The following is a 17230-nucleotide window of genomic DNA, read 5'->3' as shown; positions in this document are numbered from 1 at the left end:
GGAAAAAACGGAAATCCCGGGGACAATTGACAATGGGTGCAGGAGTAGGCCATTCGGCCCTTCGAGCCAGCACCGCCATTCAATGTGATCATGGCTGATCATCCACATTCAGTACCCCGTTCCTGCCTTCTCACCATATCCCCTGACTCTGCTATCTTTAAGAGCTCTATCTAACTCTCTCGTGAAAGCATTCAGAGAATTGGTCTCCACTGCCTTCTGAGGCCGGGAATTCCACAGACTCACAACCCACTGTGTGAAAAAGGTTTTCCTCATCTCCATTCTAAATGGCTAACCCCTAATTCTTAAAGTGTGGCCCCTGGTTCTTGAAAACCTATGCGGGTCACTGGGAGAACGTACAAACTCCGTACAGACAGCACCCAGGGTCAGGATCGAACCTGGGTCCCCGGTGCTGTAAGGCAGCAACTCTACCGCTGTGCCACCGTGTTCACAGCAAGGCTGACTGACGCCAGGTCCTGGATTCTTACATCTTTGTTGAAGCAAAACATGCCACAGGAAAGACTTTAAGCCTCTGTTTGTCCACTTCTGTTTGGGCGTCCCGGAGATTTGCTGACATCAGCGGATTCCAGGCAGCCGCTGTTGCTTCTTACCGAGTTTGATTTAAATCCGGGATCAGGAAAGACAATGGGGTTGGGGCACGAGGGAGGGGGGAGGGGAGGGGAGGTTAATGAGCAGAACGTGCATGGAATGTGCACGGTGAGCGCAGAGAGAGGATTTTCCCAAACAGTCCCGACCAAACAATGGCGCCTCAGCATCACTATCAGGAGGGAAGGACCACTGCATTGAAACTAATGACCTTTCTCTTGATGAGGCATCGAAATGAATGGAAGACAACTTTGCCTGTGAGAATAAAACATCAGTCTGCTTCTTGAGATCACTACAGCATCGGAGCGGAAATACTGGCTCCGGATACTGTGGGAATTCAGGAGGTGATGTCTCTTCCCAAGTCGGGCACTTTATTATTCAGTTTAGTTTAGTTTAGTTTAGTTTATTGTCACGTGTACCAAGCTACAGTGTAGAGCAGAAAGATTATAGATGATTACAATCGACCCATTTACAGTGTATAAGTGTACAGTGTACATAATAAGGGTATGATGCTTTGTGCAAGGTAAAGCCAGTAAAGTCCGATCAAAGATAGTCCAAGGGTGGCTGAGAGGAGTTTAAGAAGATCACTGTTAAAGTAATAAATGTTGCTGTGGGAGTGGGGATTTAAGAGCGATTGTAATATGTGATTGTAGATCTGTTTCTGTGGCCAGCACGCAAATAGTCGCCTGGGTTGGCCGCCATTTTAGAAGGAGGTGTTGTTATTCAGGAATCAGTCCATCAGCTCTGTAAATAGGCCAATGCTTGCTTCAAAATGCAGCATCTTTGTGAGAAGATGTACAGTGATCCGTGCTACTTTGATGTTTACGGCGGCACTGTGGCGCAGCTGGTGGAGCTGTTGCCGCACAGCACCAGGGACCAGGGGTCCGATCCTGATTTCGGGTGCTCTCTGTGTGGAGTTTGCTCATTCTCCCTGTGATCACGTGGGTTTCCTCCTGGTCCTCCGGTTTCAAAAGCAAGACGTGCGGGTTTCTAGGCCAATTAACCCCAGGAACTCGCACACTCCACAGAGACAGCGCGAAGTCGGGATTGAACCCGGGCCTTCCCCAGCTGCACCACTGTGCCACCACAAACGTCAAAGTGGCACAGATCACTGTATGTCAAGCACGATGGTCTGAATGGCCTAACTCTGCCATGATTGAAAGGCGGAATAGACTTGATGGGCCGAATGGCCTAATTCTAATCCAATCACTTATGATCTTGTGAAACTCTAGACTGAGAGAAGAGACATTAAAACAAGGTCACGACTGCTATCACCAGTGGATTTCAACAATGCTATAACAATATTGAAAAATAACAGGAGTATTACCCCCAATGCCCAAGCCAACAATTCCCGCAATTAACGTAATTAAAATAGATTATCGAGCTGGTCACAGCGACATGCCGTGTACAAATTACAGTCAATGATCTTCGCAGTTACTCCATTTGGTCGTCATTCACTTTGAGGTGATTAAAACAAGAGCGTTGGTGTACTATTGCAGGTTTGTTTAGAAATAAGGAAAGTAATTTGTCTTCTTTGTGACCTGGGTCCCAGCTTCAATGACCTTGAAGCAATCGTATTTGGTAAACAGGAAAATCATTACTTTAGTGTTCCGTTAGTGTAGAGTACCTGCCTCTGCCCCTGATCTGGTCTGTGTGTAACTCCTGCCTCACATGTAAGTATTTTGTGGTTCTGTTTTGGGACATATGACATTAAAACACTCATGACACGTGACTCCTTTCCCACATCTTTCCTGTCCTGAATCATGGCTTGGCCTAATCAGGGCATCTTAGTTTAGTTTAGTTTAGTTTAGAGATACAGCGCCGAAACAGGCCCTTCGGCCCACCGACCAGCGATCCGCATATGCTAGCAATGTCCTACAAAATAGGAATAATTTTTACCGAAGCCAATTAACCTACAGAATTGTACGTCTTTAGAGTGTGGGAGGAAACTGGAGGCCTGTTGGCCCTGGTTGACGTGACACCAGGGTCGGGGCCCGAGAAGCACCAGGTCGACGGACCAGTCGCTGCAAACTGTGGATCAACAAATTCACTTGCATTTAGTGCTCCAACGAAGGGGAAACAAAGTGAATCGAGGACCAGGGGACATGGGTTTAAATGGTGAAGGGGAAAAGATTTAATAGGAATCTGAGGGGTAACTTTTTCACACAAAGGGTGGTGGGTGTATGGAACAAGCTGCCAGAGAAGGTAGTTGAGGCTGGGACTATCCCAACGTTTAAGAAGCAGTGAAACAGGTACATGGATAAGGTAGGTTTGGAGGGTATTGGACCAAATGCTGGCAGGTGGGACTAATGTAGCTGGGACACATTGGCTGGTGTGGGCTAGTTGGGCCGAAAGGCCTGTTTCCACGCTATATTACTAAGTGGGAGCCAGGGCAGAGGGGAAGAGGGAGGGGGCAGTGGTGGCGGGGTGGAGGGGAGGTGGCAGCAAGGGTTAGGGTGTGCCTGGAAGATGGACACTTGTTCGATCTTGCCTGGACCACCTGGAGAGAAGGCAGGAACGGGGTACTGATTGTGGATGATCTCATTGAATGGCGGTGCTGGCTTGAAGGGCCGAATGGCCTACTCCTGCACCCATTGTCTATTGCTTGGGCCTGCAATGATCCTGGGTAGAACGTGGCAGATGGCAAAAGAAAGAAGAGAGCTGTGGCTCACATTTACAGCTGAGTGATCTCCCGCCTGTACGGTTGCCTCCACAACACCATGCTCAGCGATCGGCAGTGGAAAGCGTTTTTACACACGTTATTGGTTTGGAATCACCAGGCCTTAAATAGGAACAAGGCAAAACCAAAATATTATTAGAAATACTTTGTGTATTGTGCCTGTAAGTAAATATGTTGCAATCTACTCTGTGATCAAAAATCACAAATAAAATATGTCTACCCTTTCACCAGCCCAGCCCGTCTAACAATGGGAGCAGCCAAAGTTCACAAAGGAACAGTATGAACTTTCAACCATATCAGCAGTTTAGTTTAGTCTAGTTTAGAGATATAGTGTGGGTGGAAACAGGCCCTTCGGCCCACCGAGTCGATGCCGACCAGCAATCCCTGCACACTAACACTATCCTACACACACTGGGGACAATTTACAAATTTACTGAAGCCAATTAACCTACAAACCTGTACGTCTTTGGGATGGGGGAGGAAACTGGGGATCCCGGAGAAAACCCACGCAGACACGGGGAGAACGTACAAACTTCATACGCACCGCGCCTGTGGTCAGGATCGAACCAGGGTCTGAAGAAGGGTTTTGGCCTGTAACGTTGCCCATTTCCTTCGCTCCATAGACGCTGAGTTTCTCAGCGTCTATGTGTTTTGTGTTCCTTCGATTTTCCAGCATCTGCAGTTCCATCTCAGTATCCTTCCCATTATCACCACTTCCCCAGGCAACAATGGACCATTATGGGCTCCACTCCTTCTGCAGCCCAGGTTTATTCTGATCTTTTCTTGCCTCCAATTTATAACCCCCCCCCCACCGCCTCTATTTTCAGTCTGAAGAAGGGTTCCAGCCCGAAACGTCACCTATTCTCTTTCACCAGAGATGCTGCCTGACCCGCTGAGTTGCTCCAACATTTTGTGTCTTACCTTCGGCATAAGTTAGTTCAGTTTAGTTTAGTTTATTGTCACATGTACTGAGGTACAGTGAAAAACGTTTTGCTGCCTGCTAACCATTCAGCGGAAAGACAATACATGATTACAATCGAGCCATTTACAGTGTACTCAGTATAATAGACTGTACAATATACTGCAGTATAACAGTTTACAATCCAGTACAGTATAAACCAGCATCTGCAGTTTCTTCCTAAACAATGGTTAGGATCGCTGGATGGCACAGACTGGGTGGGCCGAAGGGCCTGTTTTCGTGCTGTATCTCTAAACTAAACAGTGTGAATCTCAGTCCCTTCCGCTCGGCCCCAGCCCGTTGCGAGGTGTGTATTCAGGGGGGGTGTGCTGCTGCTGCTGCTGCTGTCCGCAGCCTTGTCTTTGGTGCCGGCCTGACACGCTGATCTGTTTATTCCCGCAGTCGTGCATAAGTAAGAGCGCTGAAGCAAACGTTAAACTCATTCTTTACAATGTGACAGAGCAGGACGCGGGCGAATATCTGTGTAGGGCCACCAACTTCGTTGGCGTGGCCGAGAAACTGCACTGGCTGTACGTCAACCAACCCAAACCAGGTAAAACACTAGCCTCTGTCCCAGGCCAGGTCTCGAGTGGCTGTGCACTCCACCTCTAACCTCCCCACCAGCTCCGGCTGCTCGACTCCGGGCCCGGGAACGTACTGTCTATGTTGCTGAACTCTGAAACTGCTGAAGCCTGCCAGTCGGTCACTGGTCACCTTTACTCCTTACTTGCTTTGCCTGTAAATAAAAAAGCTGCCCTTTGCTGAGGGAAAAAAAAAATGGCCACAATACGAGAGGATTGCCTTCCGTCGTTGAACTCTCTTCCATCAGTTTCCCCCTTTTCTGCCAATATCTGGCTGTCTGCAGGATGGAATAACAGTTGGCTGATCTGCTCTCAAAACGCTTCCCGCTGCTCCTGTGCCTAACCGTTTATCTTCACCTTTCCTCTCCACCTAATCCTCCAGTTCCTCTCAGCGCCTTCTTCAGGCCCTGACGTGAAGCAATCCCGGCCGATTGTGGGTCCATTTTTTTTTTTTTTTAGACCAAAATAAATAAATTCAGGATCAAACACTTCTGCACTCCTGCTTTTGCATGTCTAATGATGGGACAGAGAGAGTGAAAGCCTGGTGAAGGGAACTTTTGACTCAGTGTGCTGGTTGCGGAGGTAGGAATGTCTTATCAATGTGCCGTTCGTTCCCTCCCCACCCTGGAGAAGGGTGGACCCTCTTACATGTGCTTCTACTTGCTCTCAGGTGTGCGGTGTGCGGGGACTTTAACTGCGGTGCTCCGGTCAATACTTGGACCTGGTTGTTGTATCCCTCTTCTCTTCACTTCCTCCTATCCTGTTTGCTTTCTGTTTTGTTTTTGTAGACTGCTGGTATTAACACAACGGATAAGGAAATAGAAATTCTGTACTTGCGAAATGTTACTTTTGAGGATGCAGGGGAGTATACCTGCTTGGCTGGTAATTCTATTGGGTATTCGCATCATTCTGCATGGCTGTCCGTTTTTCCAGGTACTTCTGCTTCTCTCTTGTGATTATTGTTTGGTGTCTCTTCCCACGATAAGGGGTGGAAGACTGTGTGCTCTTTCAATTGCAATGACTTCAAACAGGGAGTCTCACCATCTGCGACCTCGACCTTGTTAAAAATGCGTTCCACCTGACCTGCCTGCCTGGTGCACTTGGTCGTTCCAACAACATGGGCCTCTCTGACCCGCACGCACAGTGTGGAGACGGGCCCCTTCCTCCTGACTTGCCCACACCAACCAATATGTCCCATTTCCCTCTTAAAGACAGGAAAATAGAGGCAGAGGGGGGGCGGGTAGGTCCGTTCATCGGGGGACCCGGCATGGTCACGACAGACTGAGGCGAGAGGTTCCCTCAGGGAACCAGGTTCATCCCCACCAACCTGAGCAACTCCACCCACGCAACGTCTTGGGCTGGAAGCCCGGACCTTGGCCAGGCTCTGACCTGAGCCACATACACTGGGCAGCACCAGGTACAAAGGGCAGGAGGAGAGAGCATTGCCTTGCCTGGTGCACTTGGCATTCCATCAACACAGGGCACGCTTGACTCTTGACTGCCACAACCTGGCTTATACAGCGTGGAAACAGGCCCTTCAGCTCAACTCGCCCACACCGACCAACATGGCCCAACTGGACCAGTCCCACCTGCCTGCGTTTGGCCCATATCCCTCTAAACCTGCCCTATCCATGAACCTGTCCAAATGTTTCTTAAACATTGCGATACTAAGGCTTCTCCTTTAAACTCTACATAAACCAAACGGCTGAATATAGAGAGGGACCAGATGGTGAACATTTCCTGTTTGAATGCAAACTAATTGATAAAAATCAAGATTATGCTTCTCAAGTAGAATGATTTTGTCAGCTTGTTTTTAATAATTAATTAATTGAAGGCTGATTGATTATTGCATAATAAAGCCAATTCTCCTCACCTGCCTGGTGAATGCCGGAATATGAATATTTCAATTGGATTATGGATGGTTGTAGAATAATGTAATGGAATAATGTAATACATATGGAATAATGTCATGTTTACAAGCCGTTCGATTTCAGTAATTGCTCTCTGATCTACACGAAATGTGAAACGGCAGAGAGCTGGCACATTGGATGGGTTGCCTTATTATAAGAGGGCCAAACCTTCCTCTTTGCTCGGCAGTGCCTCTGGCACAGATGTGGTGGCAAGTACCCGGTCAATGTGAGAATAGACCAGTCTCCGGATTTATTAACGTAGAACAGGACAGGAACAGACACTTCAGCCCACAATGTCTGTGCTAAACATGATGTCAGGTTAAAATAATAGACAATAGGTGCAGGAGTAGACCATTCGGCCCTTCGAGCCAGCACCGCCATTCAATGTGATCATGGCTGATCATCCCCAATCAGTTCCTGCCTTCTCCCCATATCCCCTGACTCCGCTATTTTTAAGAGCCCTATCTAGCTCTCTCTTGAAAGCATCCAGAGAACCCGCCTCTACTGCACTCTGAGGCAGAGAATTCCACAGACTCACCACTCTCTGTGAATCTCCTACGCCTGCATGTTCACAAGTCATAGGAGTAGAATTAGGCCATTCGGCCCACCGAGTCCACCCCACCATTCAATCACGGCTGATCTCTGCCTCCGAATCCCATTTTCCTGCCTTCTCCCCATAACCCTTGGCACCCGTTCTAATCAAGAATTTGTCTATCACAGCCTTGAAAATATCCACTGACTTGACCACCACAGCCCTGTGTGGCAATGAGTTCTACGGATTAACCTCTGTCTAAAGAAGGGAAATGTGATCCATATCCCTCCATTCCCTGCATATCTGTACATCTATCTAAAAGCCTCTTAAACGCCATTATCACATCTGCCTCCACCAGCACCTTAGTCATCGCGTTCCAGACTCCCACTACCTTCTGTGTGAAAGAAAACTTGCCATGGCCATCTACACCAATCCTTGCCTCTCGCACCTTAAAACTAAGCCTTCTAGTCTTTAACATTTCCACCCTAGGGGGAAAAAAACCTCTGTCTACCATATCTATGCCTCTCACAAATATATATACTTCTTTCAGGTCTCCCCTTAACCTCCGGCTTTCATAAGTTTTAGGAGCAGAATTAGGCCATTCGACCCATCAAGTCTACGCCGCCATTCAATCATGGCTGATCTATCTTTCACTCTCAACCCCAATCTCCTGCCTTCACCCCATAAGCCCTGACACCCGTACTAATCAAGAATCTGTCAATCTCCGCCTTTAAAATATTCATTGACGATCTCCACAGCCGTCTGCGGCAATGAATTCCACAGATTCACCACCCTCTGACTTAAAGAAATTCCTCCTCATCTCCTTTCTAAAGGTTCGTTCTTTTATTCTGAGGCTGTGCCCTCTGGTCCTGGAATCTCCCACTAGTGTAAACGTCCTCTCCACATCCACTCTATCCAAGCCTTTCACTATTCGGTGAAGTACCCCCTCACCCCCTTGCTCCTCCTCCACTAGTAGAAGCAACATTTCCAGTGAAAACAATCCAAGTCTGTCCAACCTTTCCTTGAGGCCCATTCCCTGCATTCCAGACAACCATCGCTGTGCCACGTGCCTTGTGTAATGTCTGTCTGTTCGATAAGGGCAGTGTCGCAAGGCAGCCATGATGCCCTCAAGTCAAGTTCTTCCACTGCCACTCTTACCACCTTATGACTAGTGGATAACAAGCACCAATGTCTCTGCTCTTACCCCAGGCAAACCACACCCTCTCTTCCACAATCCCAAGGAATTAAAACCAAAATAAGAGAGCAGGGAGCAGATGACTGAAGATCCAGTCCCAGAAGAGTGGTTTTTTTAAAGTCTCTTGACAATATTTAGAGTAAATCCCTTTGGTTATGACCGCAGGAGCAATTGTATTTTGGGCTGTAATTATCTTTTATTGTTTTTTTAAATGTTATTTTGTATAATAAAATCCCTTGTGTGTGCAGTGCAATGATACACTGAGTAAATGAGATTTTCGTGCCTGGGCATCGACGAGTTGATGCACAGAAGGTCCATGGTGTGGTCTTGTAACTTGTTTCTCACCATGTTCTCCCTGCAGTTGAAGACTTGGTCAAGGAGGACGACTCTGGCTCGGTCTATGCAGACGTCCTCATCTACGTGACGGGTTGTGTCCTTATCATTCTGACTGTTATTATAGTGATCATGTGCAGAATGAGAACGTCCTCTAAGAAAACCCTCAACCCACCTCCGGTGCAGAAACTCTCCAAGTTCCCACTGAAGAGACAGGTAACAGAAAGTAGATACAAGAGTTTAGAACGTATTGTAGCACGGGGCAATTAAAGGTGAACTGAGTCGGGAGGACATTAAACATGAACTGTATCTCATTGCCTGACCTGCTGAGTTTTTTCCAGCATTTTCTGTTTTCGGTATTGAGAATGAGTGGGTTAAGATATGATGAGCGTTTGACGGCACTGGGCCTGTACTCACTGGAGTTTAGAAGGATGAAGGGGTACCTCATTGAACTTACCGAATAGTGAAAGGCCTGAATAGGGTGGATGTGGAGAGGATGTTTCCAGTAGTGGGAGAGTCTAGGACCAGAGGCCATAGCCTCGGAATTAAAGGATGTTCTTATAGGAAGGAGATGAGGAGGAATTTCTTTAGTTGGAGACGGTGGTGAATCCGTGGAATTCATTGCCACAGCTCCATGACTATGGTGGTGGAGGCCAAATCTTCTTCTTCTTGCGAATGAAATATAAATAAAGCAAAGGAGTAGTTAGATCTCAAGCCGGGTGTTGAGCAGCCAGGTTGTTGTCTCTGGGTCAATGTCTGCCAGGCCCTGAGCTCCATTTGGTGGGTGGTAGAGCGGGCACCCAGAGATGACATGGTTGGCTGTCTGTTGTTCTGCTCCGCATTCACAGGCTGGGCTCTGGCAGAGTCCCCATCTCCACATGCTGGCATTGAAACGCCCAACTCCAGTACCAAGTCTGTTGAGCTTCACCCATGCTCCCCTGGGGAGGTCAGATCCTGGACAGCTTTTATCTGGTGAAGAGATGTAGCTGTGTAATGGAGATGAGGTTGCCTTCCACTCCTGTGACCACTTGGTTGCTATCCAGGCCAAGTCAATGAATATTGTTAAGGCAGTGAAAGATGGATTCTAGATTTTTAAGGGTGTCAGGGGTAATGGGAGAAGGCAGGAGAATGGGTTTCAGAGGGAAAGATAGATCAGCCATGATTGAATGGTGGAGGGGATTTGATGGGCCGAATGGCCAAATTCTGCTCCTGCCACTTATGATCTTACACTCTTGAGGTTTTGCTGCACTTTATCAGAGGGAGCATGAAGCTAGAGGCAGCCCCCAGCTGACATGTAGTAATCATGCCTGGGCTACCAAGGGCAGTAGAAGATGTCCAACAGTCCACTGTACTCACTTTATCAAGCTTCTGGGCCCTGCTTTACCTCCATGCACCTGTCTGTTGGGCAGAGATGCAGCAGTCTGATTGATTACGTGCTGGATATATCACGTGCGTTGAAGATAGGGGAGGTTTATGGAGAGGAACGGTTCAGGTTACGAGGGGTTATGGGCCAAATGCGGGCAAATGAGACTAGCGTAGATGGGGCATCTGGTCGGCATGGGCATATTGAGCCGAAGGGCCTGTTTCCGTGCTGTGTGACCCTCACACAAAGGGTGGTAGGGTGTATGGAACAAGCTGCCAGAGGAGGTAGTTGAGGCCGGGACTATCCCAACATTTAAGAAACAGTTACAGGTACATGGATAGGACAGGTTTGGAGGGATATGGACCAAGCGCAGGCAGGTGGGACTAGTGTAGCTGGGACATGTTGGCAAGTTGGGCCGGGCCTGTTTCCACACTGTACGACTCTATGATACCAGTACCCTCTTTACTGTCCCAGCCTGCTGGTTGATATGTTCAAGAAGGAACTGCAGATGATGGAAAATCGAAGGTAGACAAAATTGATGGAGAAACTCAGCGGGTGTGGCAGCATCTATGGAGTGAAGGAAATAGGCAACGTTTCGGGTTGAGCGTTGTCTGAAGAAGGGTTTCGGCCCTAAACGTTGCCTACTATTTCCTTCGCTCAATAGATGCTACCGCACCCGCTGAGTTTCTTCAGCAATTTTGTCTACCTGCTGGTTGATATGTTTGGCAGCTGGAGATAACCAGGGCACGAGGCCACTGTTTCAGAGAGACAGAATCTGCACTGAATAACAATGATGGGTTATTCTGTAAAACAATACATATAACCTGGCTTCCTGCGTCGGCCTTTTATCTCTGTCCCTGATGGAATCCCGTATTGGTAGAATTCCAAGTGACAACGCAAGGAATAGAATAATATAAGGAATGAAAACAAGCCGCACAGTATGTTTGACAGCCTTTGATGTTGTCTGCATCCTCAAACTGTTTACATTCAGACTTCACAGCAACATATGGTGCTCGGTAACAAATTTGAATAATTTTTCATTCAAGCAGGTGTCCTTGGAGTCGAATTCCTCCATGAATTCCAACACGCCGTTGGTGAGAATCGCCCGCCTGTCCTCCAGTGATTCCCCCATGTTGGCCAACGTGTCTGAGTTGGAGCTCCCTGCCGACCCCAAGTGGGAGTTCCAGCGGCCAAGGTAACCTCCAGTGGCGGGCTGTGTCTACCCACGACTACCCCTTCTGCTATCTCTGTTTCAAACTCTTCCCAGCTGCTATCAGGCAACAGAACCATCCTACCACAACTAGAGAGCAGTCCTAAACTACTATCTACCTAGCAGCGGTAGAGTTGCTGCCTCACAGCACTGGAGACCCGGGTTCCATCCTGACTACGGGTGCCTGTCGGTACGGAGTTTGTACGTTCTCCCCGTGACTTGTGTGGGCTTTCTCCGGGATCTTTAGCTTTCTCCCACACTCCAAAGACGTTAATCGGCTTGGTACAAATGTAAATTGTCATTAGTGGGTGTAGGATAGTGTTAATGTGCGGGGATCGCTGGTCGGTGTAGACTCAGTGGGCCGAAGGGCCTGTTTCCGCACTGCATCTCTAAGCTAATACTAAACCTCATTGGAGATCCTTGGACTGTCTTTGATTAGACTTTTCTGGCTTTATCTTGCACTAAACGTTATTCCCTTCTCCTATATCTCTGTACACTTTGAACGGCTCGATTGTAATATACGTATGGTCTTTCCGCTGACTGGTTAGCGTGCAACACAAGTTTTTCACTGTACCTCGGCTACACGTGACAATAGGCTAAACTAATCTTTTCTCTTCGTTAGGCTGACTATGGGGAAACCCCTGGGTGAGGGCTGCTTCGGGCAGGTCGTAATGGCTGAGGCCATCGGCATCGAGAAAGACAAAGCAAACAAGCCAGCCACTGTCGCAGTGAAAATGCTAAAAGGTAAGATATACTGAGAAACGATATTCTCCACTCTGGTATCTGTCTCTTCACCTTTTGTATTTGATTCTGGCTTGATTATATTGATGTATATCCTATCTAATTTGCCTGGATAGCACACAAATAAAATAATGTGTACCTCGATACACATGACAATAATAAACCTAAACACTAGAAGCCTAAGAGTGACCGCCTGGTTCAATGGTTCTTCATTGTCTCACGTACAGAGGTACAGTGAAATCCTTTAGTTACATTGACCTTTAGTTACAGTGACGTTTGCCACAGAAGGCTCAGGAGGCCTAGTCAGTGGATATTTTTAAGGGAGAAATAGATAGATTCTGGATTAGTACAGGGTTAGAGGTTATGGGGAGAAGGCAGGAGAATGGGGTTAGGGGGGAGAGGTAGGTCAGCCATTAATGAATGGTGGAGTTGTCTCACATACCTCTGTATGTGAGACAATGAAGGGTTTCGGCCCGAAACGTCGCCTATTTCCTTCGCTCCATAGATGCTGCTGCACCCGCTGAGTTTCCCCAGCAATTTTGTGTACCGGTGGAGTAGACTTGATGGGCCTATTGGCCTAATTTTACTCCTATTCCGTATGACGTATTAATATACATAAACACAATCCCGGATTAAGTGCAAAGTGTATAGAAATAGTTTACTGAGACAGTTTATATGAGTGGCCAGGCTTTTGGCTCATTTTGCTGAGCAGTAAACTGGTTTAAAGATCAGACTGTAATCTAAGAAAGCTCCTCTATTGCCAGAGTGAGGACGCATGCAAACAGGAGGATTGACGGATTCTTGATTAGTACGGGTGTCAGGGGTTATGGGGAGAAGGCAGGAGAATGGGGTTGAGAGGGAAAGATAGATGAGCCATGATTGAATGGCGGAGTGGACTTGATGGACTGAATGGCCTAATATGTTCCTAGAACATATAAAGATAGAACCTGCAAACAGTGTCCAGCAATGCATCTGGACCTATGAGATTTCTCCTGGTTAAATAAAATAAAATAAAATAAAATGATGTTCTCCCTCTGCCCACTTCAGTGCTCCTTAAGCAGAAATGTTTTCCATCTCTCTACATCTTCTTCTATATCTCTCGTTTCCCTTTTCCCTGACTAGTCTGAAGAAGGGTCTCGACCCAAAACGTCACCCATTCCTTCTCTACAGAGATGCTGCCTGTCCCGCTGACTTACTCCAGCTTTTTGTGTCTATTTAATGTTTTGTCCTTGCAGACGACGCGACTGATAAAGACTTGTCTGACCTGGTCTCGGAAATGGAAATGATGAAGATGATTGGGAAACATAAAAATATTATTAATTTACTGGGAGCCTGCACACAGGATGGTGAGTATGCGGGGTCATATCTTCAGAGTGGGTCTCGGAAGGTGTCTGCACACCCAGCTCCCAGTACCCCCAACCCAAGCACGCTATCACCCAGCAGCCCAGGACCTACAGCCCTGCTCCCAATAACCCAACTCCCTTTACCCAGCTGCTCGTAGTTCAGGCCTCCACACCACAGCTCATATGCTAGATCCCATTCTCCCCACCACAACACAAATTACCAACACCCCACTCCTCAGCTCTGCAAACATCAGCTCCCCACACAGGTGCCCGCACACACCAGCCCCCCACCCCCACCCCCCAGCTCCCAGTGCTCTCACCTCCCACCACCCTCCCACTCCCACTAATGGAATGTTGGCCTTCATAACAAGGGGATTTCAGTATAGGAGTAAAGAGGTTCTTCTGCAGTTGTATAGGGCTCTGGTGAGACCACATCTGGAGTATTGCGTACAGTTTTGGTCTCCTAATTTGAGGACGGAAATCCTTGTGATTGAGGCAGTAGGTTCACGAGATTGATCCCTGGGATGGTGGGCCTGTCATATGAGGAAAGATTGAAAAGACTAGGCTTGTATTCACTGGAGTTTAGAAGGATGAGGAGGAACCTTATAGAAACATATACGATTATAAAAGGACTGGACAAGCTAGATGCAGGAAAAATGTTCCCAATGATGGGCGAGTCCAGAACCAGGGGCCACAGTCTTAGAATAAAGGGGAGGCCATTTAAGACTGAGGTGAGAAAATATTTTTTCACCAAGAGAGTTGTGAATTTGTGGAATTCCCTGCCACAGTGGGCAGTGGAGGCCAAGTCACTGGATGGGTTTAAGAGAGAGTTAGATAGAGCTCTAGGGGCTAGTGGAGTCAAGGGATATGGGGAGAAGGCAGGCACGGGTTATTGATTGGGGACGATCAGCCATGATCGCAATGAATGGCGGTGCTGGCTCGAAGGGCCGAATGGCCTCCTCCTGCACCTATTGTCTATGTTTCTATGTTTCTGTGATTGCGATCATGGCTGGTCGTTTCCTCACATCCCAGCTTCTCAATCACTAGTCTCCACACCCCCAGCTCCCCATATCCCCAGATCAGCTATCAATCTGGGTGCTGGAGAATATTGGCCCAGTCTGGCTTCTGCAGCCGAGCTTGCGATCTGCTTTGGCTCTTCATTCCTGGTCGTTCCCTCCCACAATCCTCTCTGTCAGCAAAGAACCACATTGTGATGCCCACCGACCCTGAGGGCTGGCGGGGTTTGGAGCTAGCGATGGACTTTGTCCCTCCGCTCACACCTCCCGTGACGCAGTTTGTGGCCTTTCCTTCTGCTCCAGGTCCACTCTACGTCATTGTTGAATTTGCATCGAAGGGCAACCTGCGGGAATACCTGAAAGCCCGGAGACCCCCGGGCATGGATTACTCCTTCGACACCTGCAAGGTGCCCGATGAGCAGTTAACCTTCAAGGATCTCGTGTCATGTGCCTACCAGGTGGCACGCGGTATGGAGTACCTGGCCTCCCAAAAGGTGAGCCCCGTGTGTTACTGCAGGCTTCATCTGTGCACCAGTATATGCGTAGGAAAGAAATGCAAATGCTGGTTTAAATCAAAGGTAGACTCAAAATGCTGGAGTAACTCAGCGGGACTCTGGATAGAAGGAATGGGTGACGTTTAGTCAAGACCCTTCAGATTGATTCAAGATTCAAGAGAGTTTATTGTCCCAGATAGGACAATGAAATTCTTACTTTGCTTCAGCACAACAGAATATAGTAGGCATGAATACAGAACAGATCAGTGTGTCTGTTATATAAATATATACACACATGAATAAATAAGCAGAAAAAGGGTCCTGACCCGAAACATCACCCATTCCTTCTCTCCTGGGATGCTGCCTGTCCCGCTGAGTTACTCCTGCTGGGGGATGGATCAATTAGACTTTAACCAAAGGTGATCCACAGAATGGTACAGTGGTGCAGCTGGTGGAGTTGCTGTCTCACAGCCCCAAGAATCCGGGTTCAATACTGACTGAGGGTGCTTGCCTGTACGGAGTTTGTACATTCGCCTTGTGACCACGTGGGTTTTACCCGGGAGCTTCGGTTTCCTCTCACGCTCCAAAGACATACGGGTTTGTAGGTTAATTGGCACGGTAACATTGTAATGCTTGTCCCTGGTGATGGTGCGAGTGTACAGAGTGATCGCTGGTCAGCACAGACACGGTGGGCCGAAGGGCCTGATTCCACATTGTCTCTCTAAAGTCTCTCTAAACAGTTTTGCTGGGAGATGGTTTAATTTGACTTCAATCAAAGGTGACCCACAGGGCAGCACAGTGGTAGAGCTACTGCCACACAGCAAGGACTCCAAATGCTGGAGTAACTCGACAGGTCAGGCTGCATCTCTGGAGAACGCTTCATGAGTCCCGGGTTCGATCCTGACTTCAGACACTGTCTATGTGGAGTTGCCATGAACACATGTTCTCCAGAGTTGCTGCCTGGCCCGTTGAGTTACTCCAGCACTTTGTGTCTTTCATTGTAAACATTTAAATGGCGCCACATTCACCAACTGCGTCAAGCAATGCCAATACCTTACTTATACCAATACCAAAACCAGTCTTGTATTTGCTGCAGTAACTTTGAACGTGGAACCGCATTAAATACCCTCTGAAAGATCAAGTAATCTGGTGAATATAGCAGAATATTAATAATCATTGCCACATTATTTGACGGAATGGGGAATAGCGATAGAAAAGGCCGAGTTGTTCCCTCCGCCCAATGGTATCATTGTCCTGATGGGGTTTGCACCCGTCCTCTGGCCAGGGGTTTAATTGTCCCGATGTGTTTTGTTCCCGGCCAGTGCATCCACCGAGACCTGGCAGCCAGGAACGTGCTGGTGACCGAGGACAACGTGATGAAGATTGCTGACTTTGGCCTGGCCAGGGACGTGCACAACATCGACTACTACAAGAAAACGACCAACGTAAGTGTCTGGGCATCTCGGGCAGGCGGTGGGGGAGGGGGGGTTCAGGGGCGCAGCAGGGAGCGAGCGAGCAGCTCTCCGGGGACCTTCAGCCTGAACTCCAGTCGATGGCTTTGGGGCGCAGGCTACGATCACCATGCACGGGGGAGGGGTGGACATGACGTTCCTCGATCTCCACTCTCTGCTGTGGTTCGTGGCGAAGGCTGGACATGAGGGAATAAACGTTATTCATGTTATTCCCTTCATCGTGTATCTGTACACTGTAGGCGGCTCGATTGTAATCATATACTGTCTTCCCGCTGGCTGGTTAGCACGCATCAACAAAGCTTTTCACTACCTCGACGCACGTGACAATAAACTAAACTCGTCAACTCAAGAAGTAAATTAGCCAGAGCCCAACCCACAGGGTGACCAATTAAAGAGATTCCGTAACCCGTTCCCCCCCCCCCCCCTCCCAAACAAGGGCGGCACAGTGGCGCAGCAGTAGAGTTGCTGCCTAATGGGCCTGTCCCACTTAGGCGACCTTTTAGGGGACTACAGGAGACTATGCAGTCGCCACATGGTCTCCACATGTTCGCGGGTGGTTGCCTGGGAGTCGCCTTCACGGTCGTGAGGAGTTCCTGCATTCTGGGAACTAGTCGCGGCCTCATTATGGTCGCCGTGAATTTTTCAACATGTTGAAACATTAGTGGCGACTAAAATGTCGCCGCCGTGGGGAGCAGTGAGAATTCTCGTACCGTAGGTGGGTCGCAAGGAGGTCGAAGGTTCTCAGAGGTTCTCGTAGGTTGTAGCCGGTGCTGACCGGTGAATTTCATTGGCTAATTGG

At 48.3% G+C, this 17230-nt stretch overlaps 1 protein-coding gene across 9 annotated transcripts in view; it reads left to right on the top strand.

Annotated features, from left to right (window-relative positions):
• Positions 1–17230, top strand: part of fgfr3 (fibroblast growth factor receptor 3) — a 118392-nt gene that overhangs the window by 86150 nt on the left and 15012 nt on the right. For 3 of the 9 annotated variants that reach the window (XM_033034526.1, XM_033034520.1, XM_033034548.1), the window contains 7 exons: positions 4644–4794; positions 8821–9008; positions 11202–11350; positions 11988–12109; positions 13342–13452; positions 14769–14959; positions 16282–16404. In XM_033034526.1, the coding sequence (XP_032890417.1) occupies positions 4644–4794; positions 8821–9008; positions 11202–11350; positions 11988–12109; positions 13342–13452; positions 14769–14959; positions 16282–16404 (1035 nt within the window). Of the gene's footprint in view, positions 1–4643; positions 4795–5610; positions 5756–8820; positions 9009–11201; positions 11351–11987; positions 12110–13341; positions 13453–14768; positions 14960–16281; positions 16405–17230 lie in introns of all 9 variants that reach the window. The other 6 variants (XM_033034532.1, XM_033034555.1, XM_033034541.1 and 3 more) reach the window with 3 other exon arrangements.

The sequence above is a fragment of the Amblyraja radiata genome, chromosome 1 (assembly GCF_010909765.2).
Source record: "Amblyraja radiata isolate CabotCenter1 chromosome 1, sAmbRad1.1.pri, whole genome shotgun sequence".
Lineage (NCBI taxonomy): Eukaryota > Metazoa > Chordata > Chondrichthyes > Rajiformes > Rajidae > Amblyraja > Amblyraja radiata.
The sequence above is the reverse complement of the archived record's forward strand: the minus strand, read 5'-3'. Positions and strand labels throughout refer to the sequence as shown.